This window comes from Neovison vison, chromosome 2, assembly GCF_020171115.1.
Source record: "Neovison vison isolate M4711 chromosome 2, ASM_NN_V1, whole genome shotgun sequence".
Taxonomy (NCBI): domain Eukaryota; kingdom Metazoa; phylum Chordata; class Mammalia; order Carnivora; family Mustelidae; genus Neogale; species Neogale vison.
The window spans coordinates 93,536,767-93,551,197 of NC_058092.1; the positions used below are offsets into that span (position 1 = coordinate 93,536,767).

A 14,431-nucleotide genomic window follows, 5' to 3' on the forward strand; every position below is an offset into this window, starting at 1 on the left:
GCCAGAAAATATTAGGAATATTAATATCTAAAAGTAGATATGGGGGTCACAGATATAATTATGTAATCACTGGATTTAAATGTCATTAAATTCCGATATTTCATTTTGGCATTCCAGGCCCTAACAGTTGCCCAGTTCCATCCCAGCCATTACTCCGCCCATCAGCATATTCCCCAGCTTCCATACTGGACTATTTACCGTCTAACAAGCCTGATCTTTCCTGCTTCTACATAGCCTCCGGCTGTTTCTGCTGATAATAACTGCCCATCCTGACAGCAGCTTTATAAACTTAAGTGCTTCTTGGAGCCTTCTATTAACTCCCAAATCATACGTATTTCCTCTAGGTTAACAATAGCTTTTGAGTGACAAGACCGATTCTGACTCATTTTTACACCTCCTTCCGCCTGCCTCCCTCCTCCCCCGTTCAGTGCCTCGCCCAGTGTTTACCACTTAGAACGCATCCGCAGAATGGATGAACTCGAGTAGGGAGGAAAGAAAGGCACCAAACAAAGGCTTGTAGAATTCTACAGGCTCTTACAGGTGTAGTAGCTCTTTTAATGCTCAGATGTTTTAACAGCCCAGAACGAGGTCTTCCAGTCTTACAGCTGAATAAATTTGGGCTCAAACAATAAAACCTCCGGCCGTACATTACAGCCGGCAGATAGAAAGATGTAACTATTTCATCGGAATCACATGGAGGAAATAAGTCCTAATCATTATCCGTTCCAGAGAATCTTAAAATTGGGAACCCAAGAGAATAGGGTACTCCGTATAAGTCACGAATTCGCAACGATATATCCATGCGAACTATTTCATGCCCGGCTTTCAAGAGGAGAAACTGGGCCCCCAACCCAGATTCTAAAACATACGAATTGGGCCTTCAACCCCCTCCCCTGCCCCCAAATTCCCAGGGGCAATGTAAGAGTCGGACACCCGAGACCACCGCAGCGACCGCAGCGCGCACAGAACGTGCGGAACTAGGAAGAGGAATTTCCAGCCCAGCTGGGCGTCTCTGACTGGCTGCCGGCTCAGCTTGGAACTCTGGGGCGTGTGACGTAACATCCGCCGGGCCCGCCATCTTGTTCCCAGGGGCAGTTGGCGGAAGAGATCGCGCTCGGTGGCCGCCGGTTCGCCTTCTGCCGGGAGTTCTCGCGCCCGCGTCTCGGCGTCTGCTTTCGATCTAGGGTCCTTTTGTCGGCGTTCCCGTTGCCCTCCCTCATCCAGCTGGGGGACAGCGAAGCGGCCCCCTGTCCTGACGGCGTTCCATGGAGTAGGGTCCCGGACCGTTGTCCCGAAGAGCGAGATCGAGCTTGGCCCCCTCCCCCTCCCTTCTCCCTCCCTCCTTCCTTCCGCCGCAACATGGCTAACAACAGCCCCGCGCTGACAGGCAACTCGCAGCCGCAGCACCAGGCGGCCGCGGCCGCGGCCCAGCAGCAGCAGCAGTGCGGCGGTGGCGGCGGTGGCGCCACCAAGCCGGCGGTCTCGGGCAAACAGGGAAATGTGCTACCGCTGTGGGGCAACGAGAAGACTATGAACCTCAACCCCATGATCTTGACCAATATCCTGTCGTCGCCTTACTTCAAAGTGCAGCTCTACGAGCTCAAGACCTACCACGAGGTGGTGGACGAGATCTACTTTAAGGTACGAAGAGTCTAGGCCTGGGGTGGGGGGTGGGGGGCCGGGATTGGGAGGGTTAAGTTCCGAGGACGGGTTAGAGGAAATGGGCGGAGGCGGCCCTGGAGGTCTGAGGATTTGTAGGTGCGGGAAGGTTGATTGGGCGGGGGGGAGGGGCGGTGGTCCGTAGTCGGCCTGGGAGGGTCAAACTGGGGCCGCCCTCTCATTTCTTTTTCAGATTTTTAGGGCTGGGAGAGCCCGCCACTATTGAACTCTCTCCTCCCCCAACCTCCTGCCCACCCCTGGGGGGAGTTGGACGGGAGGGGTGGGGGAGGGGGAAAGAGTAACTGAATCCTCTCCAGTTTACAGCTTTAAAATTATTCCTTTTGACGTGGATCTACTCAGCGCCAACTTGTTGGTGCTTCTCCCGCTCACCCTGGGCCAGGGCGTGTATTGACTTCAATGTTGGCCTCGTGTTGTTGGTATTCTCTATGCGATCCAGACAGGGAAATGGTCAGTGCGTGTGTCGGGTGGGGGCGGGAGGGTTGAGGGTGGAGAGGTGCCAGGGCAAGAGGTGTACAGAAGGCCTGGAAATTTTCCCAGCAGGGAGTCAGGAGTAAGTGGTCTCAGTTACTTGTGCATTGGGCTTGTTTAGAATTATCTGGGCCCTGGGCTTCTGCGGCAGGGTCGGTGCTGGCTTGGCTGTGCTGGGGAGCTCACCTGGCGCCTCCTCACTGCACTCTTGTCTCAGTTCTTGTTTCGTTAGCAGGATTGACTCAGTCTTGCAGCGAGGCTCGGAGCAGCCCAGGGTCGCAGGTAGAGGTATGCACTATTAATCATGCTCAATCGCCATAAATGCATTTCCCTGATTAAATGAACGGCTAATTAGGTATTTTTTTGGCCATTGGTTTTGGGCTTTTCTTCACCAACTAGATAGGTTTTCTCCACTTACTTGCAAATTATGTAGTTTTAAAGCTATCTTCCAGGCCTCTTAAGGTTAATGAATATTTAAAGGAATATTAATAATAGTCTTAATAATCTTTAAATATTTTAGCGAGAGCATCTAACAGAATACCGTCTGTTTTGTGTATTTGACTCCTAAAACGTTTGACAGACCACATATTTTCTGTGATCTAAACATAGCCTGTAGAGGGGCTAGCAAGAAGAAATTCTTTATTTGCCTTTAGGTTATATTTTGTCCCCAATCCCCCCCACACACACACACCACCCCGTTAAGTGATTAGGTTATTGAAGAATTTTGAGATACTAGTTGCTTTTGATAGAAAAATCATAGTTTGAGAATACAGTTCAACTTTGGGTATGTAAAGTACACTGAAATTTTCTTATCCTTTTACAAGAATATTGTAAGTGAACTAGGTTTTTTATAGCTTTTAAAAGGTAAGGCCTTTTTCAGTATGGATACAGTATGGTGAATATTCTTAGTTTTGTGTAGTAAACTTCAAACAATTGAAAATTGGGTTCCTGCTCTTTCTGTAGCAGGTTCTGTTTAATAATACAGGCAGATGTTAACGTGATTGAGGAAAAACTTGTTTTCTCAAATTCAGATACTGTGTTTTGAAACAATCAAGAATGTACTAGAAATTATTTAAATTTAGTTATAAAACTAAAGATCCAGTCTTTGTTATCAAGATGTCCAGATTAAATAAATAATTGACATATGTAGGCTTCTAGTTCTAAATTGGTTTCGTGTTGTATCCACCCCTTTGCTAGCCTTTAAGGAATTGAAACATCTTTCATACAGCAAACTGGGGGAAGGAAATAAAACCATAAAGCAGTGCTGAGCATAATAGTGTAGTGCTCACTTTTAAATGCATGCTTTTCTGTCTGAAGCCACAGAAAAAAGATGATAAAAATGTAACCATTGGTGGGGTAAAAATACAGTTTTAGAAATGCATACTGAAAGAACAGAATTTTATTTTGATTTTAAGTTAAGAAATAAAGATTTTTCTAAAATCTTTAGAGTTCTATGTTATCGAGCTAATTTTCTTTGCCATTTTTAGGTAAATATGTGGTTTTTATATGGTACTCATCTCAACAAAGATGATACTATATTGATTATATTTAATATAATGACTAGTCACTCTGTTTTTAACAGTTTTTATTCTGGGGAAAAATTGAATTGGTTCATGTAATTAGGCTGAAAATATATTACTAACAATTATCTGTATAGGTGTGGCCCTTGTAATTTCATCTCTAATCAGGAATGAACATAATGCCTGTTCATGATAAAAAAAAAAGTACAAACGAATTTCCATAATTTTGCATTAGAAGTAACTTGTTACTGTTTTAACATGCATATACTTCAAGTCATTTTTTTAAAATTTTATGATGTAGAATTTTAAATCACCATAAAATTAAGGGTATTAAATTTTTTTTAAATAAATACTAAAACTTCATTGATACTTTTTGCTTCAAGTTGGAGCCTTAAATCCATTTTAAAATGAGAATTTCTATTTTTTTAACAACTCATAAAAAGATACAAAATTGATACAACATCAGATCTATTTTTACATGTATATGAGACTCTTAGAAATCTCTTGGCTCCACAAGTATCAGCTCTCTACAAAGCTATTTTAATGGGACTTCTGGTCATAAAACTGTTGAGGTTTTGTTAAACTCCCAACAGTTTTATTGGTGCTCTTTAAAAGCTCAGCAGTTTTTGAAAGATGGTTTACATGTAAACAAAATATATGCATCATGTCAAAGTAATCAGCTTCCAAACTTTTGCAAAAAGCTGCTCTGTTAGGGACTTGGGTTTACTTTAATCATAGTTTTAAAAAAAATTAGAAGTATGAATGTTTGTTGTGTTCCTCTTTTCTATTTCAGGTCACGCATGTTGAACCATGGGAGAAAGGAAGCAGGAAAACAGCAGGCCAAACGGGGATGTGCGGAGGGGTAAGTAGAAGTACGTGCATTTTTCAGTTTTTCTGTGTCTGATAACATAAGTTTAAAATTAGGAAACTAAAAGTAACAGTTACTCAAAAATGACAGTTGGCAAAGCTTAGAAGTTTGTTTTTATCTAAATTCAAGTGTCTAGTGAATGGGGTTAGAAAGTTGCTGTTTTTATTAATGCTGTATTCTGAGTTCTGGGTTATATCTTATTATTAATACCTAATGGGATTAACAAATTGGTGTTAAATATTTGTTAGTTATTTTGTTACTTTTTCCTGTTTCCCCTAAAGGTTCGAGGTGTTGGAACAGGAGGAATTGTTTCTACAGCTTTCTGCTTGTTATACAAATTATTTACTCTGAAGCTAACTCGTAAGCAAGTGATGGGTCTCATAACACACACAGACTCTCCATATATTAGAGCCCTTGGATTTATGTATATAAGGTAAACATGTATTTATCTACATTTCCATTTAACTCACATTTTAATTCACATAAGCCTAATCAATCTGTTGTAATTCTAGGTACACACAGCCCCCTACAGATCTCTGGGACTGGTTTGAATCCTTCCTTGATGATGAAGAGGTATGTCAACAAGGGTAATAATTAGTTTTCTTCTGATTACTCTCATGTAAAAAGATATAAAAAATCCTTTATTTATTTATTGGAAGTTTAATGTTTTTCAGGGTTTTCTGTACTTAAATTTATTTCTCATACTTTTGGAATTGCTGTCCTTTTCTAAGACTTAGTGGATTTTATATGTCTTAGATTAACTTTCTTAAATTTTCTCATTTCTTAATTGTTTAAATGGTTTTGGTAACTATTGCAGTTTTTTTCTGAGTTTTGTATATGGTGTTGATCTTGACTTGTGCTGTTGATAGTGACTTTTTAAGTGGGCCATGCTCAAGTTTGAGGTGTTAAGACATGTGCATACAACACTAATTATAGCGCTTTATTCGCTTGGAACTTCAGCTCTATGCTCTAACTGCTTCCACGTATTAATACTCCCACTTGCACAGGAGTGCAGAATTGAACAGGTGGGTGGGATTTAAGTAGGGTGAGAGTTTAGAGGATTTATTCAAAGTGATCAAAATACTACAAATTTCGCTTTCTGACTCCTAATATGTTATACTTATTTATAAAGCCAGACGAAAACCCTAAAATTAGGTTCTTGTTTTTAATTTAAAAAATGTTTTTTAAAAAAAAGTAAGCTCTATACTCGGTGTGGGACTTGAACTCATGACCCCAAAGTCAAGAGTCATATGTGTCTAAGACTAAGCCAGACCAGTTCTTTTTGTTTAATTATAAATGTAGTTTGTCACTCAGGCTTAACAAGGTTAAGCTTGTTACATATGTTCAGGAAACAAAAGTTACTTTCAGAAACGTTGCTATGTCGGATTTAAGTCATATGTATTAATATGTTTACAGAGTGAAGTACAAGATCTCAAAAAGTACTTAATACTTACCCATATTGTCCATACATATGCCCCCACCGCTTTGTATTTTAAGATTCATAAAGTAAATTTTGAGTGTTGCGTTTCAGTAGTCTTATTTAAAACATTTATCCAAAGAATTTGTTGAATTAAAGGATAGCTGAAATAGAGAGCTTTCTAGTGTTTTATTATGTGCAGACCTAAAAAAAAGTCTCACTCTTGTAGACAAGGAGAATTTTTGTCTGCGTTTTTTTGGCAGGGGCTATTCACTGAACAATTCGTATTTCTGAAGAATAAAAATATGTATTAGGTGTTAAATCATAATCTTTAAAGTTGTTTTTCTTTTTAGAAGAGATTTTTCAGGCCAAAGGACTTATCCCTTCTATATTTAAAAAGCATGTCCCTCTTCATAATTGGTATTGCATTAGGTTTGTTTCTGAATGCTTCTGTTTAATCTGTTTTTTATTGTATTTACAAACCTGAGGATCTCTATTTAAGCTAACTTATTGTTTTCTTCCTTAGATATCTGCAGCGATTATATTTGGAAATACTGTATATCTGAACACTTAAATGTGTGTGAGTGCAAGCAGTTTTACCTTTAGCTCTTGTTTTCCTGTTTAGATAACAAATCTCACTTTCCTTGTGTGCTTGCACTATAGGTTTGGGACTGACAATAGCTGACTAACATGTCCTGAGCTGTGAGAGGGCATAGCAAGAAGGCCTTCATGCGGTAATGACCCTTTTCAGAGACAATGGTCATCATGGATTATGCGTTTCCAATTATTTGTTCATTTATTTATTTTCTACATAACTCTAAATTAGAAACCTCACTGCTTCATGGCAGTTGGTTTGCTATTGCTTCCAGTTTTATTAGGGCTTCATTTTATATTAGAGCTGTTAAAAGATACTCATTAGACCGGATTGTCTGAAGTAGTTCATATGTAGTTAGGCTACAGTGTTAGGAATGATGTGTGCAAACGTGTCCACGGAAAGAAATACATAATTAGTAGGTACGTGGAATGTTTATTTAAGTTTATTGTTCCACAGAGTTTAGTAATATAAGGGGCTGTTTCATATTCCTGTTAACTGAGTGAGATTAGTATACTTCATGCCCATGAGGCTGCAGGATTTGTTCTCACCTGCATGCACACACTAAGCCCAAATATTTCTCTGTATCATTCATTACCAGATTAGTAGGGTACACAGATTACAATTTTTGTTAGATTTTTTTGTATTTGAGATTCCAAAGATGGTAATATTTTTTTAGTATACATGTGTGTGTTGAAATTAATTTTTTTGACGGCTAGGGTATCTTTTGTGTTTTTGTAGGACCTAGATGTGAAGGCTGGTGGAGGCTGTGTAATGACCATTGGAGAAATGCTACGGTCTTTTCTCACAAAACTGGAGTGGTTTTCTACCCTGTTTCCAAGAATTCCAGTTCCAGTTCAGAAGAATATTGATCAACAGATCAAAACCCGGCCTAGAAAAATCAAGAAAGATGGGAAGGAAGGTGCTGAGGAAATAGACAGACATGTTGAACGCAGGCGTTCAAGGTAACATACCTCTTGGAATTACTTTAAAAATAATCTTTGTACAAAGGTCCTTGGAAATCAGTGGCAAACCCAAGAAATTCTGTATATGCTGTTCATTTTATGAGTTTGTCACTTTTAACCCCAAAAGGTCATTTTTTTCTGCCTTTCAGGGTCTTTAATTGTTCCTAACATATCTGTGTATGTGGGGAATCTAAATGAATAAGAGAAGTTAAATTTTTAGGATTTGTTTTATTCATTGACATTTTCTTCTTCCTTTCTTAAATATTAGGTCTCCAAGGAGATCACTGAGTCCACGGAGGTCCCCAAGAAGATCAAGAAGTAGAAGCCATCACCGGGAGGGCCATGGGTCTTCTAGTTTTGATCGAGAATTAGAAAGAGAGAAAGAACGCCAGCGACTAGAGCGCGAAGCCAAAGAAAGGGAGAAAGAAAGGCGAAGATCCCGAAGTATTGATCGGGGGTTGGAACGCAGGCGGAGTAGCAGGAGTAGGGAAAGGCATAGAAGTCGTAGTCGTAGTCGGGATAGGAAAGGGGATCGAAGGGACAGAGATAGGGAAAGAGAGAAAGAAAATGAGAGAGGTAGAAGACGGGATCGTGACTATGATAAGGAAAGAGGTAATGACCGAGAAAAGGAGCGAGAGCGATCAAGAGAACGGTCCAAGGAACGGAGAAGTAGGGGTGAGGTAGAAGAAAAGAAACACAAAGAAGATAAAGATGATAGGCGGCATAGAGATGACAAAAAAGATTCCAAGAAGGAGAAAAAACACAGTAGGAGTAGAAGCAGAGAAAGGAAGCACAGAAGTAGGAGTAGAAGTAGAAATGCAGGGAAACGAAGCAGAAGTAGGAGCAAAGAGAAATCAAGTAAACATAAAAATGAAAGTAAAGAAAAATCAAATAAACGAAGTAGAAGTGGCAGTCAAGGAAGAACTGACAGTGTGGAAAAATCAAGAAAACGGGAACATAGCCCCAGCAAAGAAAAATCTAGAAAGCGTAGCAGAAGCAAAGAACGTTCCCACAAACGAGATCACAGTGATAGTAAGGACCAGTCTGACAAACATGATCGTCGAAGGAGCCAAAGTATAGAACCAGAGAGCCAAGAGAAACAACATAAAAACAAAGATGAGACTGTGTGAAATTTTTTTTGTAAAAGTGGATCACATTGAATCCTATAAATGTTTGATTAAATCTGCTTTCTTTTTTCCTCCCAAGTTGAAATTGTGCAGTAGTTAACGCACTCTTCAAGCTCCCTGTAGGCTGCATTTTCATTTCCTCTTTTGTGTAGGGAAGTGCCTTTGTAATCCCATTTATTGCATTGATGTTTTCACCCAGTTCTTGAGTTTGATACATGATGCACAGATTGTTCTTGCATTTTTATTGTTTAATTGTTTTTGAGATGTACAGTCTGTACATATGTCCTGAAAATGTTTTAATTCCTTTGGCATGGTTGCCATGTTGGTTAAATTTGTATAAGGCAATAAACTGCCACTAATTCTATTTTTGTTTTGTAGGTGTGGGATTATGGTTTGTGTACTGAAGTTAGCATGGCTGTGCTTTTCATAATAGAATGCTAAAGACTTTGAGAATGGATCTTGGATGTCTACTATAGGAGAATTTTGTGCTTTCGGTGTACATGAAGGCGGCAGTTGTAGGATTAACATTCTTGTCCACTGTATATTATCTTGGAAGGCTCTTGTTAATATGTTACACTTAATATTCTCCACAGTTAACTTTAGAGAGATTAATGACAAGTTAGTTTCTGATGCAGAGGTTTCAATTAGGCTGTGATTTGATCAAAAGTCCTTTTAGCATTCTACCTCAAAGGGACACTGTTAGTATGCCTAAAATTTATTCACGTAGTTTTTCTTTTTTATTTGGAAAAATACATGACATGTAATCTTTTTTCTTGAATTTCTCAGATTTTAAAGTACTATATTAAAGGAAAAAATTAATGTCTAAAGCCTAGCATTCTTGCAGCAACCCTATACTAAACGTGAAATTGGGAGAGGGTGGGGCAGATGAGTAGAGAAATAGATTCAAGCCTCAAGCTTCCAAAGCATTTTTATAAATGGGAAAAAACTTAAATTATGAAACAGCTTGATATAGTGTCCTTTTTTTAAAATTCAAAACTTTTTTTATTGATAATGAAGATGGCTGTTTGAGTTTTTAAACTTAATCTAGAACAAAGAAATATTAAAAAGTAATGCTGTGCTGCATTATTTAAGATTATCAGCAAATTATTTGATAGATTGTTCTTATGACTTGTATTCTGATTACAGAGAACGATCATGAGTGTGGAATAAATACTGGATTAAATCCTTTATTCTGGGTGTTGGCTTTTCCCCCATTTGTCAACATTTTTTTTAAAGTATTTTTATTGTGGAAATTGATAACAGTGTTAGAGTCACACTTTGTGTAGAGGGATGGGTATCTCAGTGCCCAGATGACAAGTGAATTTTAAACGTGTAGACTAGAATTGGACATATGTGATAGTCAATAATCCTTACTAGAGTTCTTAATATTGGCAGTTCCCTCTGTCAGTGAGTGTTCTGTGTGTCATTAGGTGGTTCTTTTGATTGGGAAATGACTTATTTTTCACATCAAAGGTGCTTATTGAGATACTTTGCACTTACTTGGATTACATGTTAGAATCATTTAAAATTTGGACTTGAAGTAAGTTTTATAACTCCGTTTTTTAGAACAAGAAATTTGAGGTGCAAGGTGATGTGTTCAATCAGTGCCAAGACAAGGAGTGTTCAGACAGTGTCTAGCATATTAACATGTTTTATCTCACTGTTTATATTGGCCAACTTGGTGGGCACTCGGCAGCCGCCTTGCAAAAGTGATACATGGGGCAAACAAGTACATTTGGAAGAGTCCATATGTGGGCTTAACATTTGTACCTACCTAACTCCAGAAAAATCTCATTAAATGAAGGAATTCCTCTCTGAAAAAATGCTATGCTTTTTTTTTTAAATAAGTGGAAGATTCAGTCATCTCGCCTTTTAATTGAGCATCAAGTGAATTGACACTAGACATAGAAAAGTATTTTCAAGTAAGGAAAGTAGATTGATCTTCTATTGAAAATATTTTTAGCATTCCTAAATGATGGTGCTACTCCTGAATACAGTTCCACCTGAAATGTTAATTTAACTGTATTTTAGGTAAAATGTGGAAAATTTATTTTCAGTAGAGGTGAAAATACTATCAAGCTGTATTTGATTTATGATTTTTAATGTTAAATTTGCTCTGGAACATTTCGATAAGTAGTAGAACATGTTAATAATACTAATTGTTGCCAAATGTATGCATTGTTTAATTTGGAGAGTGACTTCCTGAAAGACTGGGAAGACAAGTGACTGCAAAACTCAGAATTATTTCTTACAACATGAGCAAACTTGAAAAGCTTTTGATAGTTGAAAATAGCAACCTCCACCGAGTGTTTGTTCTCAGCTTACTGAAATGACTTTACCTTTTCATGTATTAATATCTTTCATCTGTTTTCTAATGTTCCATTTGCAATTAAATACTATACATGGGCCAGTATATTATCAATCTTGAAATTTTAATATAAAATCTTCATTTTAATGCCCAATATATAATCTATTTGTTGGCTATAATGCCTTAGTTCCTCTGAGACAGTGGTTCTTAACCTTTTGAGTTATGGGCTTTTTGGGAAATCTAATGAAAGCTACAAGTCGTTTCTAGAAAAATAAAAGTACTGTAAAATTGAATGCAATTTCAAAAGAGCTAAAGTGCCCTAAGGCTTCTGTGCTCTTAATTGTTTAAAAGCTTTGGTTAGATGAACAGTAGTAGTAGGAATGAATAGCAAGTTTAAGTTTCTGAGAGTACCAAAGGCAGTAGTTTCTGGATTTTTTGTTTTTAAAAGATGAAATGGGTGGTGGGGGACTTGAATGGTACTCAATTATCTTCCCCAAAAGAGTTGTCTTATGAATGATAGTTTTTTAATTTGGGCAGAGATGAGGCTCAGACTGGCAGTCTACACACTTTTCAACTGATTCCAGTGTGCAACACAACTGACCAGTTGACTGGTTCTCACTGGTTATATTGGCCAATTAATGAACTTTATTGTATATATTTTTTAAGATTTTATTTGTGAAAGTGCACATGTAGGTGCAGGGAGGAGAGGGAGAAGCAGGCTTCCCCCCCTGAGCAGGGAGCCTGAAACAGGACTTGATTTCAGGACCCTGGGATCATGACCTGAGCAGAAGGCAGATGTTTAACAACTGAGGCACCCAGGTGCCCCCTGGCCAATTAATGGACTTTAAATTAGTTCAGGTCCTTATCTGATTCTGTCATGGAAATGCTGTAGTCAGCCTTGAGCAACTAATGTAATTATGGGACGAGCTTATTTTTATGGAAAAGGAAGCACTTCCCGATCCTCTGTCTCTGAAATTCCTTCCGTCTGTCTTGTGGGCTCTCACAGCACTTCACAAATACTAATGAAGTGACACTTCATTTTAGGATCACTGGCTACCAACATTTGTTACTGTAGGAAGCATGATAGAATAAAAACTGAAGAATGTTACATAGCCCACTTAAAATCCATTGTTTCTCAGACCATTGAGAGTCAAATTTCTATCACATAGTTTTGATCCATAATGTTTTGCACAGGTAGAGTATATTCAGAGTGGGGAAAGTTGTCTTCAGCATGTTGCAGAAATTGAGTTCTATTTGTTCAGCTAGAACAGTTGACCCTAAATACACAAGCCATGAGGTGTTTTTTGTTTTTTAATCACAATGATCAGGAGAAGGGACATCATAAGGAAATCTTAAGCTTCCCTGGTGTGCAAATACCTAAAATCCACTAGTCTAAAGCTAATTTTCCTTGGTCGGTACTTGTTCTGGCCATTCTGGAGCTGAATTATTTCTCCATTGGGTCCTTGGATTTAGTCACTCCCTGCAAATTCCACCAGCCCTGGCCTCCTGACATCCCCAGTAAATATACAGTCTAAGGGAGAGAAAAAGTGCTTGCTGAGCAAATGGAAGAGAAGAACTCTTGCCTTCTCTACTCCCTCCTATTTAGAAATTCTGAAGTCATCAGTGTCTTTAATAATAGTACCAAAAGGTGAAATTGCTGTAAGTGCTGGACCCATGCAGCCAGTCCAGGTACTGGTTCAGTGAGCATTCCTTCCAGAATGACTCCTCTCTGATCCCCATTCTGGGAAGTCCTGGAACCCCACGGTCCTGAAATCAAGTCCTGTTTCAGGCTCCCTGCCCAGGAGGGAAGCCTGCTTCTCCCTCTCCTCCCTGCTCATACATGTGCACTCTCGCTGGGCCTATACAAGGGACTGCCACTGACTGTGGATATGCCATTTATCAGTTTACTCAGTTCCCAAATCCCTCTCTATTCTACTTTGTGTTACTGGTCCTGTGCCCTCCAAACATTTCTTTTTGCCTGTTGGCACTATGTTCAACTTGTCAGGAGAGGGTACTGGAGGGATGCTGCAGAAGAAAGGATCTTATCCTGGGTCTGGTGTGTGTGCTTTTTGCTTCTGCACTGTGGGGGCTCAGGGCACCTCCTGGGAGAGTGCTTCCCAGCAAGTGCACCAGTCCCCCTGCCAGCTTCCCAGCAAGTCTTAAGGCAACTTTCCAGCAATCCCAGCAAGGCTCTTTGGCAGCCCAGTGGGTTGATTCCAAACTAGTTTTGTTGACACCGTCTCCTCTCCAGCCCTATGCTTCAGTAGCAAACAGTGGGTCACAACCACACCCTCTCCAACACTCTGACTCTCAATCTTGCAAAGGAACCTGTTCCAAATGTGTTTCTTATTTGGGTCACTTGCCTTGGCTGTAGACATAATGGCTGCTCCTATAGCCACTGTTGCTGTATTGTTGAGTTTTCTTTACCCTTAGTAATTAATCCCCAGTGACTGAGTACTAGTTCTTTATACCACACTTTGCCTGTTCAAGTTACTGTGTCTCACGTTTGGACTGGGCCCTGACTGGTACAGTGGATTAAGATGCCAATCATAAGGATACCCACCTGGTTGATAACCCCTAATGTAGTGTAGTCTAAGTCGCTCAGACCATTAAGTTTGCTGAAAATAATGTGAATCAGACCGACTTCTTGACGGAATTGTGACCGAGAACGAGGAATAATCCAGTCCTTAGAAGAATGGACAAGACTTGTGTAGTTGTCACAGGAGGATGCCCACATGGAAGAAATGGCACAATTAAATACCCTCTACCTGCCTGGCTTCCTGCTGACTTTCTCGTTGTCTTAGGAGTTGTTTTTTGTTGTTGTTTTTTGTCTGGTCACTGGATATACTTGTGATTTCTGCTTTCCTTAAGATGGCTTGAGTTGCTCTTCCTTGGGACCCACAAGCCTAACTGGTTTCTTTAATCAGAACCATCAGAGATCCCTGATCAGTGAAGGTCTGTCTTCCTGGCATTTCCTTGACATTTAATTCTTTTCTGTGCTAAGCACCAGTAAGAAAATGTCATCTACTTAACTGGACCTGACAGAGAATTCACCAAAGAAGTTCTAAGAGCAACTGCTTTTCCTTGGCAGAAATGGTGTGCCCAAGGGCAGAAGGGGGATGTGCAGGTATGAAGAAAAATGGAGTGAGAATTAGGGCCATATCTATCTCACTGTGTCCCATTTTCTCCTGGACGATCAGTGTTATTCCATGTTCCTTCTATGACACTAAACAACTTTTTTATTTCCCCTGTAATGACTATTTGAAATCCTCACTAGATTCTTAAGTCTCTTACTACACCTCCATACTCATGCTCCCTTCATATACAGAGAATATCAGGTTAAAAAAAAAAAAAATCCCTCAACTCGCTGTCATCTCTCCCCCAAACCACAACATTAGCTGCATTCATGTGTATCCTGTTTTCCTCCTCACCTCTCATTTTTTATCCTTCGTTGAATGTTGTAAATTCTGCCCTACACTTTTACTT

The 14,431-nt window shown here is 39.5% G+C and overlaps 1 protein-coding gene across 3 annotated transcripts; it reads left to right on the forward strand.

Moving 5' to 3' along the window:
- The first annotated feature begins 1,077 nt into the window (after nt 1-1,077).
- On the forward strand, nt 1,078-11,050 carry PRPF38B (pre-mRNA processing factor 38B). 3 transcript variants are annotated; one of them, XM_044238808.1, is made up of 7 exons: nt 2,091-2,127; nt 2,384-2,436; nt 4,462-4,530; nt 4,818-4,969; nt 5,049-5,109; nt 7,287-7,510; nt 7,779-11,050. In XM_044238808.1, exons 1-7 carry the CDS (start codon nt 2,106-2,108, stop codon nt 8,638-8,640), a joined length of 1,443 nt encoding a protein of 480 aa, XP_044094743.1. In that variant the 5' UTR covers nt 2,091-2,105; the 3' UTR covers nt 8,641-11,050. The 3 variants fall into 3 exon arrangements, with proteins under 3 accessions (XP_044094741.1, XP_044094744.1, XP_044094743.1); XM_044238806.1 differs by lacking the exons at nt 2,091-2,127; nt 2,384-2,436 and adding an exon at nt 1,078-1,641; XM_044238809.1 differs by lacking the exon at nt 2,384-2,436 and having other exon boundaries at nt 2,046-2,127.
- Nucleotides 11,051-14,431: the final 3,381 nt, after the last annotated feature.